The sequence below is a fragment of the Physeter macrocephalus genome, chromosome 2 (assembly GCF_002837175.3).
Source record: "Physeter macrocephalus isolate SW-GA chromosome 2, ASM283717v5, whole genome shotgun sequence".
In the NCBI taxonomy this organism is placed as follows: Eukaryota; Metazoa; Chordata; class Mammalia; order Artiodactyla; family Physeteridae; genus Physeter; species Physeter macrocephalus.
The window spans coordinates 75,319,377-75,340,148 of record NC_041215.1 but is presented as its reverse complement, the minus strand read 5'-3'; the positions used below and the strand labels follow the sequence as shown (position 1 = coordinate 75,340,148).

The 20,772-nt window shown below is 34.2% G+C and overlaps 1 protein-coding gene across 2 annotated transcripts in view; it reads right to left on the bottom strand.

The window, feature by feature from the left end:
• The window catches only part of PPIG (peptidylprolyl isomerase G), a 43,110-nt gene that overhangs the window by 14,358 nt on the left and 7,980 nt on the right, over positions 1-20,772 (bottom strand). For both annotated transcript variants that reach the window (XM_055088386.1, XM_028496856.2), the window contains exons 2-9: positions 17,851-17,898; positions 17,448-17,525; positions 17,279-17,353; positions 16,536-16,643; positions 15,687-15,731; positions 14,719-14,806; positions 10,422-10,451; positions 10,191-10,330 (exon numbers count right to left, since the gene is read on the bottom strand). In XM_055088386.1, the coding sequence (XP_054944361.1) occupies positions 10,191-10,330; positions 10,422-10,451; positions 14,719-14,806; positions 15,687-15,731; positions 16,536-16,643; positions 17,279-17,353; positions 17,448-17,508 (547 nt within the window). In that variant the 5' untranslated portion in view covers positions 17,509-17,525; positions 17,851-17,898. The remainder of the gene's footprint in view (positions 1-10,190; positions 10,331-10,421; positions 10,452-14,718; positions 14,807-15,686; positions 15,732-16,535; positions 16,644-17,278; positions 17,354-17,447; positions 17,526-17,850; positions 17,899-20,772) is intronic.

Below are 20,772 nucleotides of genomic sequence, written 5' to 3'. Positions count from 1 at the left end.
GCACCTATGGTCAACTAATCTATGACAAAGGAGGCAAGGATATACAATGGAGAAAAGACAGTCTCTTCAATAAGTGGTGCTGGGAAAACTGGACAGCTACATGTAAAAGAATGAAATTAGAACACTCCCTAACACCGTACACAAAAATAAACTCAAAATGGATTAGAGACCTAAATGTAAGACCGGGCACTATAAAACTCTTAGAGGAAAACATAGGAAGAACACTCTTTGACATAAATCACAGCAAGGTATTTTTTGATCCATCTCCTAGAGTAATGGAAATAAAAACAAAAATAAACAAATGGGACCTAATGAAACTTAAAAGCTGCAGCACAGCAAAGGAAACCATAAACAAGATGAAAAGACAATCCTCAGAATGGGAGAAAATTGCAAACAAATCAACGGACAAAGGATTAATCTCTAAAATACATAAACAGCTCAGGCAGCTCAATATTAAAAAAACAAACAACCCAATCCAAAAATGGGCAGAAGAACTAAATAGACATTTCTCCAAAGAAGACATACAGATGGCCAAGAAGCACATGAAAAGCTGCTCAACATCACTAATTATTAGAGAAATGCAAACCAAAACTACAATGAAGTATCACCTCACACCAGTTAGAATGGGCTTCATAAGAAAATCTACAAACAACAGATGCTGGAGAGGGTGTGGAGAAAGGGAACCCTCTTGCACTGTTGTGGTGGGATTGTAAACTGATACAGCCACTACGGAGAAAAGTATGGAGGTTCCTTAAAAAACTAAAAATAGAATTACCATATGATGCAGCAAGACCACTACTGGGCATATACTCAGAGAAAACCACAATTCAAAAAGACACATGCACCCCAATGTTCATTGCAGCACTAATTACAATAGCCAGGTCATGGAAACAACCTAAATGCCCATCGACAGACGACTGGATAAAGAAGATGTGGTACATATATACAATGGAAAATTACTCAGCCATAAAAAAAGAACGAGATTGGGTCATTTGTTGAGACGTGGATGTATCCAGAGACCGTCATACAGAGTGAAGTAAGTCAGAAAGAGAAAAACAAATATCGTATATTAACGCATATATGTGGAACCTAGAAAAATGGTACAGATGAACCGGTTTGCAGGGCAGAAATTGAGACACAGATGTAGAGAACAAACGTATGGACACCAAGGGGGGAAAGCCGCGGGGTGGTGGTGGTGTGATGAATTGGGCGATTGGGATTGACATGTATACACTGATGTGTATAAAACTGATGACTAATAAGAACGTGCTGTATAAAAATAATAATAATAAATAAGATACAAGGATATATTGTACAACATAGAAAAAAAAAAGAGAGACCCACTTCAGACCCAGGGACACATACAGACTGAAAGTGAGGGGATGGAAAACGATATTCTATGCAAATGGAAATCAGAATAAAGCTGGAGTAGTAATACTCATAACAGATAAAAGACCTTAAAATAACGTTGTAAGAAACAAAGAAGGACACTACAAAATGATCAAGGAATCAATCCAAGAAAAAGATACAATAATTATAAATATATATACACCAACACAGGAGCACCTCCATCCATAAGGCAAATGCTAACAGCTATAAAAGAGGAAATTGAGAGTGACACAACAATAGTGGGGGACTTTAACACCTCACTTACACCAATGGACAAATCATCCAGACAGAAATCAAACATCTTTTCTGACCACAACTCTATGAGATTAGAAATTAAGGGAAAAAAATGTAAAAAACACAAACATGTGGAGGCTAAACAATATGTTACTAAATAACCAAAAGGTCACTTAAGAAATCAAAGTGGAAATCAAAAAATACCTACAGACAAATGACGAGAACACGATGATCCAAAGCCTATGGGATGCAGCAAAAGCAGTTCTAAGAGGGAAGTTTATAGCAATACAATCCTACCTCAAGAAACAAGAAAAATCTCAAATAAACAATCTAATCTTACCAAAAAAAAAAAAAAAAAAGCCCATTGTCCCCACCAAATGTATTAAATATATTTCAAGTAACCATTATTTAGTTTTCACTTCACTTTTCATGTAAGCATTTGAGTGAAGCAAAATATCACAACAATAAAGACCATAAAAAAGATTTATAACTATTTTTAGGGTAATATAATCTGCCCAAGTATTAGATGACATGAAATATAAAAGGAAAATAAACTGTGTTTTTAGGAAGGATGCCTTGGAATAGAACCTAGAAAGCTCTAGGGTTGAAAGGCTCCCTCTTTTCATGTTTCTCAACATTATTGAGTGAAATTTAATTTACGTGCCCTTTTCCTATGAATGTGCTCAGAAAAAAAGATAAAATGACTGAGAAAGAGCAGTTAAAAACAGAAGAGTAAGAAGGAAAAAACAGAGACATGACAATATCAATATCAGTTCTAACAGAAGGTAGCTTGAGTTTCAAAATTTGTGTTAACCTAAATTTAAAAATATGATTTAGGCACATCATGAATCTGAATGAAATTTTATCCTTCTCAGATCAACAAGTATGTTTAAGTGAATAGTACATAGATATATATTTAACATGATGCCAGGACATGGGGAGAAAGAATTGTAGAGTATAAATGGGGAAGTTCCATAGCAAACTTCTGCCCTCACAGAGTTTACTGTCTATTTGGAAAATAAGACCAATAAGTGTGAATTTAATAGCAAACAGCATCTGAAAAGATACACTGAGTTGTAATAAATTTCTAGAAACTCTGACTATAAATTGTATATGAATTTATTAGTGAATATGGTCAATAAGGACAAAAGTAAAGTAGAAAAGGTTTGCAGAAGCACAGTCAGTTCTGCTGTTAGACAGCATATGAATTTCTTTTTCTTTTCTTTCTTTTCTTTTTAAAGTTTTTGGCCCAGCTGCGTGGCATGTGGGATCTTAGTTTCCCAACCAGGGATTGAACCCGCGCCCCCTGCACTGGAAGTGCGAGTCTTAACCACTGGACTGCCAGGGAAGTCCCCCAACATATGCATTTCTATAAATCACTGTGCCATGAAAAACTGTACAGTAAAAACCACATGGCTTACAGGAAAAACGGGGTATGGGGCACAAAACTCAAAAAATTCATCAGTGACACATTAAAAAAAAGATAGGAAACTAATAAAAATAGCAACAGAGCTTTCACACATGTTAAATAGTTAAGAAATACATACATACGACAATAAATATAGCACTTTGAGAAAATCATGGGTTTGCTTGTGGAAGTGAATGTCAGTAGGGCTACAGCTTGTGAGTTACTGTAAAGTTAGTGCAAGGGGGGGTGATATGAAATTAGATGGAAAGTTTTAGTACAAATTGTACTTAGGCGTGGTTCATAACACAAGTGATGAACTGAGGTAGCTTAGTAGATGTGTGAGGTGTGTCTATGTGTAAATTTTTTTTTTGGCCGTGTCCTACGGCTTGCAGGATCTCAGTTCCCCAACCAGGGAACGAACCCGGGCCATGGGGCAGTGAAAGCGCCAAATCCTAACACCAGGCCACCAGTGAACTCCCCTGTGTATGTGTAATTTTTGTGTATTCCTGTAAAGCTGTTCAACTGCGTACAGTTTTCTGCACTCAGTATTTCTTGTAGACAAGAGCATGCATAGGCAAAGGTGAAACTGATGTTATGTTCAAATTGTCTTCTAATGTATCAACTGAATGGAATAAATGCATGCTTTCAAAACAAGCAGCATAGCAGAACTGACTATGTTAGGGTTTGAAATAGGGGCAGGAAAAAGTAGTGTGGAGTAGTATCTGTATCTGTAGAGTGCTTACAAAGTGCTAGTAAGCACTGAACAAACTCCTTTATAGGTGTAATTTAAGGATGAGTAGATTCTGGATATAAAAGGGAAGTTTTTTTACAACATTTTAAAATTATGAAGTAAGGAATGGAGAAATTGTGAAGATGGAATAGATTCATCTCTTCCTATCCTTCTGCTAAGTGTAAGCAGAAATCCTAGACATAATAGAAAAAGAAACAAACATAAGAAGACTCTGAAAGGTAGAAAGAAGGCAGAGTGGCCAGGGATCTCTGGATTTGAAGGTGACATGGTGATTTTCAATCTGTCTCCCATATAACCTAGATATCACGCTGGAGAAGTCTGCAACTCAGAAATGCCAATGGACACAGGGTTTTAAAAGCCCCAAGAAAGGCCTGCTCTCTCCAGACAGAGAAATAGAAAAAAGATGGTTTAGCAGGACAAAAAATTTGTCACCAATACCTGCTTTACTCTAAGCAAATACTAAGGGGGAAAATTAAAAAAAAAGGTTCACCAACTCCCTCTTGGCTCTATCAGCAGAGACAAAGTAGAGAATTTGGATTTCCGGTACCCTCCCCTTCAAGCAGTGTTCCCCTTCCTTGCCAGTGTGATGTCAGTAGAGACAAAGTGGGAAGCCTGGGCTTCAGCTCCCCTCACTGCACCAGCAGGTGGCACAGATTTCAGAGAAGGAAGCTACAGAAAAAGATTCTTTAAATTTATAGATGAAGTCCTGGGGAGGAGACCCCCAAGTTAAACTGACCAGAACTAATATGGCAAAAGGTCTGAGAATTAAACTACAGTGTTGAATAGCATCCAGTTTTTCAGTAGCATACAAATGAAACCAGAATAGTACTGCAAGGGCTCTGGAAATTGAATTATCATTGAAACCACAATCTACAAAAGGAGGCCAGGATCTACATGCTAAACCTATATAAGATGACTGCCTGCTAAAAATAGAAAACATAAACAGAATCCAGAGTCTCACAACATACAATACCCCAAATTTCCAGGACAAAATTAAAAAAAAAAAATCACTAATAATTTCAAGAACGATTTTCAAGGAAAATCACAACTTAAGTAAGAAAAAACAATCAAAAGATGCTGACACCCAGAAGACTCACATGTTGGAATTAACAAGGATTTTTAAAAAGCCGTCTTAAAAATGCTTCCACAAGCAATTATTAATGTTCTTTAAACAAATGAAAAAAAGTTTAAAAATCTCAGGAGAAAAGAAGATATAAAGTATCAAAAGGAATTTTAGAAGTGAAAAATACAATGATACAATAACTGAAATAAAATGTGCTCAATATCAGAGTGGGGATGACAGTGAAACTGTTAGCGAACCAGAGACAGACGAATAGAAATTACCCAACCAGAACATCAGAGAAAATTTAAAAAAAACAAACAAAAAATGAACAGAGCCTCAGAGACCTGTAGAACAATAAACAAAAGATCTAACATTTGTGTTATCGGAATCCCAGGAGAAAAATTTGAAATTAAAAAAAATTTAAATAATAATGGCAGAAAATTCCCTCATTACCTATGGGGAACAACGATTTGAATGACAACAGACTTCTCACTTGAAACCATAGAGGCCAGAAGGAAGTGGTCTAACACTTTTTCTATGTGTTGAAAGAACTGCCAACCCAGAATTCTACATTTAGTGAAAATATCCATAAGGGAAATAGACATTTTCAGAAAACTAAGATAGTTACCAACAGACCTACCCTTAAAAAAATGGCTAATTTCTCCAAACAAAAGGAAATACAAGGAGGCTTGGAGTTGAGTAAAAATATGAGGCAAAACAATTAACAATCAACTCATATAAAAACAAATATAAATGGCTCCTAAGGAGATGATAACATCAAATACCTTAGAGAAATACTTATTTAAACCAGCTTTCAAAACAACAACAACAACCAACCCTATAATTAGACTGGCAAAGATTAAAGAGTTTGATATTATGTGGCTCTGCAAAGGGCATAGGGAAATTAACTTTCCTATATTCTAGTGGCAGTGCCTACCAACATTACAAATGCATGACCTCTATAATCTGTTAATTCTATTTCTAGGAATTTATCTTATATTATCAACATTCACATACACATAGAATGGTATAGAAAATTTGAGAATGGGAACTGATGGGCAGAAACGGGAAAAAGACTTTTCACTGACTATCATTTTATGCTTTCTAAATCTTGAACAAAATCAATGTATTAAATTTTAAAACTGAAGAAATTTTAAAACTCCCAAGTCTGACAACAATTGTTGTCACCCCGTTCTCCAAAAAACCCTACTTCCTGCCTAACCACTTAAAATCTATTTCAAAGTATCATTTATATGAAGTAAAAAACCATCCTTAAGATAAAAGAGCAACACTTTTTAACTCTTGGGCCACTTCTGGTTAGTTTATTTTAGATTATTTAGATTATGCAGTTTGCGTATCAATCACTATGTAAAAGAAATTCCCAACCCTGTTCACTTACCTTTGTTGGGAGGGGAGGTAGGACGTGGTGTACTATTACTGGGTACTGACTTTACTAGTATGTTGTTAAAGTGAATAAACAAACTTCCAGAACACTTTACTTGTAAAAACATATGGTAAGAAAATGCTGCTTTACTAGTTTTTTGAGAGGTATAAATTTTATACCAATGAATTTCACATGAAACCTTTATATTGAAGGAAATCTCAAGGCCATCAACAAAATAAGGTTTGAAATAAAGAAGAGAACTATACCTCAAATGAACCTCTTTTCTTTTCATTTCAAAAATACTGGGTCTCCCCTCTAAACAGTTTCGAAACTTAACATCCCACTATTCTCCATTAAAAGTGCTATCACCCATGGCTCTTAATTCCAGGATAAAGACACTGAAATGGGATCCTGTCACCATACAAATGAGTGTTTGATCTTTTCTACTGTCTCCTGAGTACAAGATTCACCAGCTGCTTCCTCTATTGTGCTCTTCTTTTTGTACTGCCAGGTAATCTGTTTTCTACCACATATATGCAATATTTCTACTCATATAACTATTTACTTATTGCCATGCTGCCATAACTCAGCACTTGTGTTTCTATGTACTCTGTAATATATCATCAGCCCCAACTCATGCTGCATGGCAAAGGTGGACAGACCTCTCTTTAACAACTGCAGGGAACTCTGAAGAGACCAGCATGATCTGAGATCATGGTAACTCTTGAAAAGCCAGGAAGTACCTTAATCAGGGTAGTGGTCTGTGTTCTATCCTACACTCTGCCCCTTGATAGCCTCTACAGGGATGCAGTTTTGATTAGCCTCTTGTGTTCCTCCTCTGCATCTGTTGGAAGGATCTTCCCCTTGACTCTGAACCTTCTCAGGCACATTCAAATAGCCACAAAAAGTAGAATTTCCAATCTCACAACAGCAAAGGGAAGGCCCAGGATGATTGCCCAGACTCACCAAGACCACTTACAGGTGGGCCCAGACAGTCAGATTTCTTCAGAAGTCTTTTTGTTTTCTTTCAGGAAGTTAGAAAAAGAAAAAAAAAAGATTCGGTATTTATTTATTTTTAAAGTGGGGTGTGTATCTCTCAAATAAGGTTTTAAATATGATGATGATGATGATGAATACCGCTGTGTTACACAAAGCTTTTTGACTACGTCCAATTTAAGATTGTAAGAAGGCCATCAAATTTATAAATTGGATGGAAGACACAGCTCTGCCTAAAAAAAAAAAGATTTTATTGATGCATGACAAAATCCATTCTGACCAATGTTCTGAATGGTAATTGAAGGACTGTAGTGTAACAGGTGCCAAACTGTGTGACCTCGAACATAAAGATCTTTTCCTCTTTCCACAGTGTGATCCAGAACAGAGCAGGCATGGAAGGTACGACTCAAAACAAATCTGGCCTTTCAGTAACTCCTGCGCAGACAGTAACAAAGGGCCAAATCTTTCCCAACTGATGAAACTGATAACGGCAAGATATACTTCCTTAGTATGAGTCTGAGGAACACACACTAGAACACTACATCAACTTTCAGCACAACTTCCTGGCCACAATGGCATGGGCAAAATTAGCATTTATTGCTTCAAGTGAAAATATATTATGGGCTTCCCTGGTGGCGCAGTGGTTGAGAGTCCGCCTGCCGAAGCAGGGGACACGGGTTTGTGCCCCAGTCTGGGAGGATCCCACATGCCGCGGAGCAGCTGGGCCCGTGAGCCATGGCCGCTGAGCCTGCAGGTCCGGAGCCTGTGCTCCGCAACGAGAGAGGCCACAACAGTGAGAGGCCCGCGTACTGCAAAAACAAAAAAAAAAAACCAAAACATAATAATATACAAAGAGTGACATACATTCACCTTCTCATCCTTTCAGCAAATATTCAAACACTGACCATTTAGTACCAAAAGAATCTTTACACCACATTTATTAGAGTCTATAATAACATTTATGGTTTAAGATGTAAGCTTTTAAATTATCTCTTCTAATATGTAAACCACACAGCATCCTTAACTTTTATAAGCAGAGAATAGATCCTAACACAAGATCCTTGAAGACTACAAAACACAAGAAAAAAGCCAAAAAACAGTTAAGTACAGAATAAAAGATGAATACTTTCTAGATGATGTGGGAAGAAATAATGCCTTAATCCAAAATATTCCAATTGTATTGATAACACTTTGAAGAATTAAATAGCGGAAGATTCAGGGTCTAAAATATGCAACGATTAATATAGATTGCTTTTTAGTTTCTATTTTTTCAAGATAAGGTAAGACACTCAAGACACTTCATTCTTTCTGAATCATCATGAACACAAGGGATACACTATAACTGCTGTTTTTAAATAAGGATAGATATCCAGACTCTTGAACACAAGAAGTTAATTAAACAGTCCCAGTATGAGCTGCAGCAATATTTACCTTGGTTTACAAGGTATATATTTGACACAACAGAGAAGAAAGTGAAATCATTAGAATCAAAGTGGAATGCAGAGAAAGAAAATTAAAAATAAGCCTTCTCCAGGGAATTCCCTGGAGGTTCAGTGGTTAGGACTCGGCACTTTCACTGCTGTGGGACCTGGTTCAATCCCTGATTAGGGAACTAAAGAAAAGCAAAATAAAACATGCATATTACAGAGCACATCAGTATACCTAAAATTTGAGAACAGAATGTTCTACTTAGGGCAATTCTGAAAGGAATATTAAAGACTTTAATGAGTTAGCAACATGTAACAGAAAAAGCTCTAGATCTGGAGCCAGCAAACTTGGGCTTGAGGTCTAGTTCCCTGATGTGGTAAATACTAATCTCCTTGACTATATCTGTACAATGAGGAGAATAATATTGATATTATACAGTTCTTGTGAGGATCAGAAAAGATTACAGAGACTCTCGTTAACCATGGAAAACTAAGTACTGAGATTATTTATTATTCCCTGGACGATTAATAGGAAGATTAGGTCAATTCAATATTTTATTGCTTTCTACACAGATTTGAAGGTAATCTCACCCCATTACTTTTAGAGTGTCAGGCTCAATATCTGTAATAAACAATAGCAGCTACATATTTCTTATATAATATAAAGACTTAAAATACTTACTTAAAAAACCAAGTTCTACCATTTCAGATAATATATCAAACTACCAGTCGTGTTAACTTCAATTGTTCTTGTCTAAGTAAGTTTCTCAAACATGCCAGATGCTTCTGAATCTAAGCAATGCATGAAGGGGAAATAATTTATTCCCGTAAAGTTTATTAGTCTATGTTAATCTCTTCAACTGTCATGCTCCCCACACTGTCTCTTTCCCTAGAAGAATATTTATTTACCATGCTATTTAGACAACTACACTTTTTAAAAAGCCCAAAAAATAAAGTGGAAGCAGATGGGTGAATTACTGCAAATAATTCAAGCAAAGTTAAGCAGTTCCATGATAAATGAACAAAGTATGAAGATAAAACACATATGAAAAACACAAAAATACATTTAAAAACACAAAAACTTCATATTTATATTCACTTTAGCGTAAAGATCGTGCTAACTAATTAGAGTGTGTTTGTTTTGTGTGCATAAGAGTTATCAGAAATATATACTTGCTTTTAGGGACTTCCCTGGTGGCACAGTGCTTAAGAATTTGCCTGCCAATGCTGGGGACACGGGTTCGAGCCCTGGTCCGGGAAGATCTCACATGCTGCAGAGCAACTAAGCCTGTGCACCACAACTACTGAGCCTGCGCTCTAGAGCCAGCGAGCCACAACTACTGAAGCCCGTGCGCCTAGAGCCCGTTCCGCAACAAGAGGAGCCACCGCAACGAGAAGCCCGCGCACCCCATCGAAGAGTAGCCCCTGCTAGCCGCAACTAGAGAAAGCCCGCGCAGCAACGAAGATGCAACACAGCCAAATAAATAAACAAACAAACAAACAGATTTTAAGAAAGAGAAATATATACTTGTTTTTACCTTTAGATTTGGGAATTAGCTCTCCACAACTGAGTATCCGCACCTCAGCAAATGGTTTGCTAGCTGCATCTGTTTTCTGGTTTTCTATCTCTCTCACAACTTCTTGACCAGAAATCACTTGCCCAAAAACAACATGATGCCTAAAGAGTCAAGTAAAGATGACTAAATAAAAGCTTCGTATTTTAATATTAATTTAAAGTAGGTTGTAAAATAAATTAAAATAATCTTTACCCATCTAAATGAGGAGTTGGTTTTGTTGTTCTTTTGGAAGTCATCAGATAGAAGAATAAAAACAAAGTCAGAGAAAAACAAAGTTAGCATCTCTAAAAAGGAAAAGAAAATAACTGCATTGGAAACAAAGTAGCAAACAAAGAAATCATATATATGCTGTCTTAACATAATAGAATCTTATTTACCTTAACCTTAAATAGAATCAAATGCAAGATGCTTTCGACAATGCATTTTCAAAAACTTGTTCTGAAATACCTATACACTGTTGAAAACTTACATGAAATTAAAGTTGACATTTTGGTGTTATTTCTATCCACCCATGTTTCTTGCACGTAACTGGGTTCTTACTGAATATCCATCGTTGTACAGTGTTCTACTGTCTGGGCATACCATAATTTATCAAACCATTTCACCAGTTTATGGGTTTAACAACAGTGTTTTTCAATCTTAACATTTTCAACAGTTAAAGCCCAGGTCATATTCTGATGTCCTCATACATGTTCTGTTGGACCTGAACAGAAATGGTCCATGTAGTGTTTATAAATTTTTAAATTAGCTGCCAAGACTTAAAAATTTGGATACTTCTATATAAATATCCAGATTCCAGACCGTTTTGAAAACATGGAAAGACATGGCACCTGGCATGTGGCAATAATTGGTCAGGGTGAGTATCCCTGCCTTCTCTAATACAGATATTAATCATTAAGCTTCTTGTCCCAGAAGCCTTTACTCCCTTATATTACTTGCCTAAGACCTATGGGTATTTGAGTTTGTTATCCCTAACGTAAAGTAAACTTCACATTGAAGAAAGATATCTGCATTAAAATTTGGACAAAACCTAAAATTAGCAAAAAGTAATTTTAAAAAATCCTTCTTTTCTCCACATCAACCTTAAAGCTTTGTAGCTAAGAAAGCTGCTATCTGAGTAGCTATGAAGACACACTGAAACAACAGACTGAATATGGGCATCGTACAAGATTTGTTATTTTAAAAATCTTATCTAAAGGCATTAGAAATTTGGAAGAAGGAACACAATTTAAACTAACTTTTGATTAAAACACACACACTAAAAAAAATTCTAACACATACATGTAGTTTTAAAAGTTCACCTTATTTTAAAAGTAACCTGTTATTGTTTTCTCACTGTAACAGCTATGATCATCTGAACTTGCTAAAACCACCTAGAAATGTAAAAACCTAGGTGTACACTATATATGTATTTGTGTTACATTTAGTGTATATAATTTGCATCAAGATACAGTCAATCCTCACTTTACAGATTACGTATTTGTCCACTGGCTTGCTCAGTAGAATTATTTGTAACCCCTAAACCAACACTTGGATTGCTTTCATGGTCACTCTCAGATTGGTGAAAAAGTGTTGATGAGAATGGAAAAACTAGAACTCTTTGTATAATGCTGGTGGGAACGTGAAAGTGGAAAACAGTTTGGTGGTTCCTCAAAGAGCTAACCATAGAACTACCATATGATCCAGAAATTCTATTCCTAGGTATCTATCCGAAAGAACTGAAAAGAGGGAAACAAATATATATGCCAATGTTCACTGCAGCATTATTCACAATAGCCAAAAAGTGAAAACAACCCAAATGCCCACTAACAAATGAATACGGATAAACAAAATGTGGTATGTATATATAATGGAATGATATTCAATCATAAAAAGGAATGAAGTTCTGATACATGCTATAAAACATGGATGAACCTTGAAAACATGCTAAGTGAAATAAGTTAGACACAAAAGGACAAATATTGTATAATTCCACTTACATATATAGAATAGGCAAATTCATAGAGACAGAAAGTAGAATAAAGGTTACCAGGGGCTGAGGGAAAGGGAAAGTGGCTACTCTCTGGAATGATGAAATAGTTTTGGAAATAGTGGTGGTAGTTGCAGAGCACTGTGAATATAATTAATACCAGTGAGTTATGCAGTTAACAAATGGTTAAAATGTCAAATTTTATATTATATAATTAATATAAAATAAAATAAAACATTTTAAAAAACATTAAAAACTGAAGTTTTTTCGTTTAAAAAACAGCAGAACACAAAAGTAGTAAAGAATAGTTATCCAGAAGTGGAAAGAGGTCAGGAGAAACCAACAATTGGAAGAGTCTGAGAATATACATGAAGGGTTATTTGAATTTAACATATGGGTTTTGGTAAGCACAGGAGGGATTTTATTTTAAAAAGTGAAAATAAATGATAACACTCAGTGTTGCTGAGGATCTGGTGAAACTGGCACTTACATACTGTTGCTCTAGAGTAAACTACACACTTCCTTTTGGAAGTCAATGTAGCAAAACATATGGGTAGCCTTAAAAATGTGTAAACATTTCACTAAGTAAACTTCTAGCAACTTACATAAAAGAATTAAAAAATGTGTCAAACAATAGGCACAACAATGTTCACTGTAGCAGTTTGAAAACAAGAAGCAAACCAAATGTTCAAAACTAAGATTAAATAAATAAAGCCACAGTACATTCAAACAATGGATTAACATGTTAATTCATATTTAGTGATGTACAAAGAAATTTATATTACATCTAAAAGTTGATTACAGACTATACGCAACTATCTACCTGTATTTTTATTGCATGTAAAGATACTCTGGGGATGGGACTGTTTTTCTTTTTAATCTGTGTGTTCTAATTTTCCTACAACAAATGTGATATAAGTTGTTTTCATTTAAAAAATCAGGAACACCTGTATATAGGCAATTGGCTGAATAAACTGCAGTATATACACACAACAGACTACTATGCATCTGTGGGGAAGAAAAAAATGAGAAAGATCTCTATGAACTGATATGGAGTGATTTCTAGGTTATATCATTAAGTGAAAAGAAAAGAACATATACAGTATGCTATCTATTGTGTAAGAAAAAAGGGAAAATAAGAAAAAAATATATATCTGTGCTTATGTTTGTAAAAAGATATACAGAAAAATAAACCAGAAACTAATGAGGTTGGTTACTAATATGGATAGGTGGTGGAAAAAAAACAGGTAAAAAAATGGGGGAATGGGAATGAAGAGTTAGGTGGGAGTGATACTTCAGAAGTATTCTCTTTGCTTTGACTCTTGGAATCATGTTAATGTTTTAAAAGCTTAAAAAAAAGGCAAGAAATAAATCAACCTGAGAGGGAGAACAAATGAAATATAATTGGAAATGAATTTAACATATTTTGAGTCATAAAACCACACAAAATTTACACTAAAAAGTACTAATCCAAGTCATTTTTAAACATGATAATTTATCTACATACCCTTACTGTAAAAACAAAAATTGCTATAAATAAATAGTGAACTCTAGTTAGTAGGTTACTCTTCACAGTGGTATAGGATGGCAATTTTTAAATATAGGATTCAACAAATGAGTAGAAATTGTGAACACACTCAGAGGGAGATTTCTCACTGTTGAAGAAGGGAGTTACAAATGTGGAATAGAAAACACAAGAATAATCCACGTGATGCTGACAGATTAAGTTCTTCTGAGACCAGAAGAGTTTACAGTTATTGAAGAGGAGAGCAAATCTTCACCCATGGGACATGATAAAAAGTATGAATTGCTGACAAGAGCCCTGGTAACAATTTTTTTGTAGTCAGAATTGGAAAACATCAGCACTATTGACTTTGGGTTACAAATAAATTTAGTGAGTAGGCAAATTCACAAATACAGAATTTTGAATAATGAGGAACAACTGTATTTTACTCTTTATAATTAAGTAATTTACAAAGAGATACTCAATGCAAACATCCTGTTCCTTGTTAAACTTACCCTATAAATTTACCATCCATAGGTAATTCTTTCCTGAATCAATGTTACTGAGATGACTGCAAAACAGGGACATTTCTAACGCTATAATTCCTTTTACATTTATTAGTTGCATTCTACTAAGGAACAGTTTTTCTTTCTCCCTTGTTATTTATTCATTTATTATTTATATCTGAATGGACTCCTGGATTTCCATTTTATTTGATAATATGATACCATCATTATTTATTTTCAAAATAATCAATGCTCAACTTGTCCTAATTTGGCCAGGGGGAATGCCACCCCTCAAGCTGGCTCCTGAGTCCTCTTGACAAAAGTCTTCATCTTTTGAAAACTTTAGCAGTACAGTTCAACTCCCCTTTCAACAATTCTTTGTTCTTCCTCCTTCAAAAATTCTCTCCCTCATACGTCCCTCTCCTATTTATTAGCGATCAGTAGCAGGCACACAGAGAAACGACACACCAAAAAAGTGATATTTTAAATCATCAGATCATAAATTCTTACATGAAGAACTGTGAGCCATTTGTATCCTTCCCTCTGTTGGCCATTGACAAGAGAAATTCTTTGTTGTGTTTAACAGCAAAACTCTCATCTATAGAGAAGCAAAGTTTTCAGTTATAGGTATAACTCCCCCCCAAAATTAATTTTCATTCCTCTTCATATCTTGTGTTCATATCATGTGCTCTTTAGTGTTAGACAAAATTTAGATAAAAGGTTAAAAGAAGAGAAATCTAATATTAACCAATTTCTCCATCTTTTCAGATTAAAATATTTCTAATTTTCAATCCCTTGCTATAAAATCCAAATACTTTATCAACCCCCTTTCAATATTATTCTTAGCACAGAGAGGCACTCATTAAACTTAATCTCTGCCATGGTAGAAAGAGCAGATTGCCTTCGAATCTTGGATTAGAATTGGAAAAAAGCAGGTGGAACGTGAAACAAAATTTCACTGACTCCCAAAAGTGAAAGATGGGAAATATGAAATTAATTCCACAATCACATGTTTATAGTCTTTCAAATGATCTTCACATTAATAAAAAATTCCAGTCAGAAAACTTAAATTTGGGAAAAACATTACAGCCAAATTCAGAATATCAAAGATTAAAAAAAAACTTCATAGAAAAATGGATGCACAAAAATGTTGATATTGTCACTAAGAAATACAGCTGAATCTCTTTTAATAAAGATTAAGATCAAGCTATGGAAGTTCCTATTCTAGCACTACAATTCTAAAAGTTTATTACAGATCACTGAAACCCTTCAAGTAATATAATGTACGAATGTACTAATCACAAAAAAATCCTACCTTTATAAAAAGTCTATCACATAAAATTTTTCACAAGAAAATTAACTTCGTTTAGTTGAAGGTAGTTGGATATTAGTATATCAATAATCTTATTGATTCAATAGAGAAAAATCAAATGAATACTAGAAAACATTAAAAACAATTTAAACATAAACATTTTTACCTTCAAAAAATCCTCCATAAATGGATTCCCCTCCTCGTCCATTTCCTAAGAATGAAAAAACATGGACTCTTAGAACTGATAAGTCAGTAATCTCCTCGAAGGTCCTACCTAAACACAATGCTTCTTACAAAGTAGTTAACTGAATGACTTGGAATCAACAATACTCAAACGTTCACAGCAAATTATAAGACCTTAACTTAAAGTCAATACTGACAAGATCCCAAATTACTTTCTCTCCTCTATGATACAAGAGAATGAGTATAACAAAGCTTATTAAGATCTGTAGAAGAAAGAATGTTCAGATTCTAATGATTATGTAGGTCTTTTAACAGAAATTACTAGTAGCTTCTCAAAGTGTCTTTAAAAATATAGTTTCAATGTTTTTACAATAATAGAGGTAAAAACCATACTGTAGTAAAGGACTACTGGCTGTGACAAAATCAAACATGAACACTGATAGGCTACTAAGAGATGAATAGTGTTTTGTTTTTTATCCAGAAGCAAATTTCTGAAATTAATTCATGTATCAAACATGAAATTTTTTCCTATGTGTTTCCTCCTTTTTATCTATTTCTATGAGTACTTCTAATTTTTTTTTTTTTTTGCCACAGCAGCAGGATCTCATTTCCCCAACCAGGGATTGAACCCAGGCCCTCGGCAGTGAAAGCTCCGTGTCCCAACCACTGGACCAGCAGGGAATTCCCAGTACTTCTAATTGTTTGACCAAAGATTAAGTGGGCTGAGAAGAAAACTGGACTAGTACTTCTAGAGACTTGTGTAACTTTGAGATCCATGTATTTAACAAAGAATATAAACATATGATTTTCTTCGTGGGAATCAAAGTCTTACCTTCACTGAAGTCACCACCTTGAACCATAAAATCTTTGACAACTCTGTGAAAGAGACAACTTTTATAATGTAATGGCTTCTGAGTTGATTTCCCTGTCCCCTTTTCACCTACAAAGAAGAAAAATTAGTAGGCTGTTAAGTAGAAAAGAAATTAAGGAAGTAGTATTAAAGCAGAATTAATGATGAAATCACAAGAAAAAAATTTTTCACTACTTCTTTAATTTTGTATCTATATGAGATTATGGATGTTCACTAAACTTTTTGTGATAATCACTTTATGATGCAAGTAAATCAAATCATTATGCTGTACACCTTAAACTTATACAGCAGTATATGTCAATTACATCAATAAAACTAGAAGAAAAGTTTAAATAAAATAAATATAACATTTAAAAGTTAAAAAAAAATTAATGATGAAAGCTTTTGCCCAGTAAAATACATCTCTCTTGACCTATACAGACTTCTTTAAACTACAGAATTTTAACTTCCCTCAGGAATTTTTTAAAAAATTCATTTAAAAAGCACCCATGCTTTTCTACTGAGTGTAGAAATCAATCTCAGATACAATCCCATTACAATTAATATGTATAAGAATTACTTTCATGTCTAGTAAATGTTGCATAGTCAGCATGCTGAGAAGGAAATAATATGCATGAAAAACTCTAAAACATGTTAAATAAAAAATCAAAGCAAACTGAAGTCAAATGGGACTACTATCAGGGCAAGTGAAAATGTCAACAAACCTGTACAAAGACAACGAAAGTTCTCGCATGTTTTGGGGCACACATCAGAAAATAATTCAAAGACAACTCTTCCAGCTGAAAAAGAAGGTAGCTGGTTTAAATTTCTTTACTAACTTAAAATATTAAGTACTTATATATAAATGTTAAATAGGGACATTAATTTCCTTACCAGGTTGATTATTAATGGCGATGTCAAAAAAACATCGAGGACGCTGAACCTTTATTCCCATGGCTTCAATACTTCAATCTATGAGTAAAATACAGTTTTAGGCAAACAGATGAAAACAGCAAAGATTTTTCATACATTTCTGAAAACAAAACAAAACTCTGTGGAGTATAAATGAAAAATGTAGTCTGAATTTATTTTAATATTTATTTCCATGACATAAATCACATGAATTATTCTTTTCTTTGAGAGATTAGATTGCATCTTGTGAGACAATCAGAAAAGACATTATAGGTCTAGCCATTATATAACACAATTTCTATTTTAACAACCAAATATAGATTGCCACCTCAAACAGAAAATTGTATTAAGTCTGTATGATTAGTGAACTAAGCAGGCAGATTACCTTTAAATAGAGAAAAATCAAGGACAAGCTGATCCAATCTTTTTGTGCCTAGAAAACAAAATAAATTTTGATTAAAATGGTGGAGTTTTTAAAAGAAAAACATTTAAATTCCCAAAAAAATGCCAAAAATAATTCCCCAAGGAAGAAAGAAAGTGGGATACTTTAACAATAGTAATATATGGTAGATTTACATTCTGAGTAAAAATACATTACATTTTACATATAAAGCTATTTTTTGATCATAAACAATAGCCTTTACTGATACGCTAGTGTAGACACAAAAAATATCAGTGAGATACTGTATGTAAGTTTTATCTACATAGCAGATAGCTATTAGTTAAGACATTCTTTTGATAGGCATTTATTTTAAGGACTTAGAATGTTTGAATTGTAATACTTGGTGGAGAATGACAGGGTAAGGTGAAAAGCAGAAGAAACAAAGGCACTTAGTGTAAATAGCATCCAAAATGTTGCACTATAAAAATGACAGTTTCATCTGTTTAGAACAGAGACTAACTGAAATGTTTAAGCATTTCTGAAAATTATAGTATCTAAGCTGGTAGCTAGCTCAGTAAGCAGTGAATGATATTTTAAATCCAGTGAAATTTTTGAGACAATTTCAGATCCAATTATAGGAAATAATATATAGATACATGTTTCCCCAATGGTAACTTTTTACAAAACTATGGTATAATAGCACAACTGTAGCATAAAAGCATAACAATGCTTATACACTTCACATTTCCCCAGTTCTACCTGTACTCATTTGTGTGTGTATTTATTTAGTTCTACACAATTTTATCACACATATAGGTTCATATAACTACCACCATTCCTATCAATTTTACACATACCACAAACCACAAGTCAGAATACTCAACAATAAAAGCATGGAAGACTTTGCCCAAATTACCAACAATTTGAAAAATACAAATTCTATGTATTTATTCTTTATTGCATGGAAAGTGGGGGGAAATACCATTTTCTCACAACTTCCTCCATTTTTTACTTCTAAAAGATACAATATATATACTAAAAATTTGTTTCACATGAAATAAAGCAAAAAAGATGCCTTTCAATCCTCCAGGAGACTACAGACATAGACTTCCTGAAAACAATAAAACAAAACAAAACTTAGTAATTTTAAAATCTTGCCAAGTTTGTTGCATTAAGTTTTTATTTACTCATGCACATTTGAAGTTGAGAATACACTGAATCCATAAATCTGAGGAAACTATCCTATCTTAAAGAAAAATATTAAATTACTACTTAGTACCTGATTATCTTTTATCTTCTGAATAACTTTTACAGGCCTTCTTAAATTCTCTACTTTTGAGGGTAGAAGAGAAGAGGAAGTTTAGTGATTTATTTATTTTCCTCCAAAAAAATAACTTCTAAAGTTATTTGTTTAGCCACAATATCCTAGGTAGAGATTTTTATTCTTACAAAATTAGTATAGATAGCACTGCCCAAAACATATTGAATTGTTTACAGTTACAGTTGATTTCCTATTGACTATGTTCTTGAAAACAAACTCCAAATGTGTTACAAACACATACACAGAGGGAATATTATTCAGTCACAAAAAAAAAATCCTCCCACTTGTGACAACATGGATGGGCCTTGGGGGCATTATGTTAAGTGAAATAAGTCAGACAGAGAAAGACAAATACTGTACAATCTCACTTACACATGGAATCTTAAAAAAAACCCCAAAACCTGAACATATAAAGTATTGTGAATGTAATGTACAGCATGGCTAATAATATCGTGCTGCATATTTGAAAGTTGCTAAATAGACAATCTTCTTATCACAAGAAAAAAAATTTTGTAAGTATGTGAGATGATGAATGTTAACTAGACTTACTGTGGTGATCATTTTGCAATGTATACATTTAATAAGTGATCATGTTGTATATCTGAAACAAATATAAAGTTATATGTCAAATACATCTTAAAAAAAAAAAAGGATTTACACCAAAATATTAACATTGATATTACCTGGGCCATGAATTTAAAGGTAATTTTTATGCATTTCTGTTTTCCAAATTTTCTTCAACAAACAGGTACTAATTTTATAAGCAGGAAAAATATTTTTAAAGAAATACTAATAAAATGAGATAATTTTCTGCCTATTAAAATAGCAAAGATATTTTAAAAGAATAATTCCCAATACACTAAGCAACTCCTCTGGAAACATATGTGAACCTCTTAAGTTTTTATACCTTAAACTGGTTTATACCTTAAAAAAATCCAATTGCTAGGAATCTACTGTAAGGAACTATCTTAAATTTAGAAAGCCTTCATGTATAAAGTTGGCCATCTTAGTGCTCCTTTCAGTAATATACTATCAGAAGTAATCTATTCAATATTATGACAAATGGTTACATTATGGTCTCTAGTTGAACAAAATATCATAGTTATTGAAGCAATGCTTACGAAGATTAATAATTTGGAAAATGCTCATAATTTGTTAAAAATAATCAAGATATAAAACAGTATATGCAATATTATTATAATCACATAAACTACTCCTAACCCCGAAATTCAAAGATTTACAAAAAGGAAAAAAAAGATTGAAAGGAGGACTTCCCTGGTGGTGCAGTGGTTCAGAATCCACCTGCCAATGCAGGGGACACGGGTTCGAGCTCTGGTCCGGGAAGATCCCACATGCTGTGGAACAACTAAGCCCGTGAACCACAACTACTGAGCCTGAGCTCTAGAGGCCATGAGCCACAACTACTGAAGCCCGCGCACCCAGAGCCTGTGCTCTGCAACAAGAGAAGCCACCGCAATGAGAAGCCTGCGCAGCACCATCAAAGGGTAGCTCCCACTCACTGCAACTAGAGAAAAGCCCGTGCACAGCAAGGAAAACCCAATGCAGCCAAAAAAAAAAAAAAAAAAAAAAAAGATTGAAAGGAA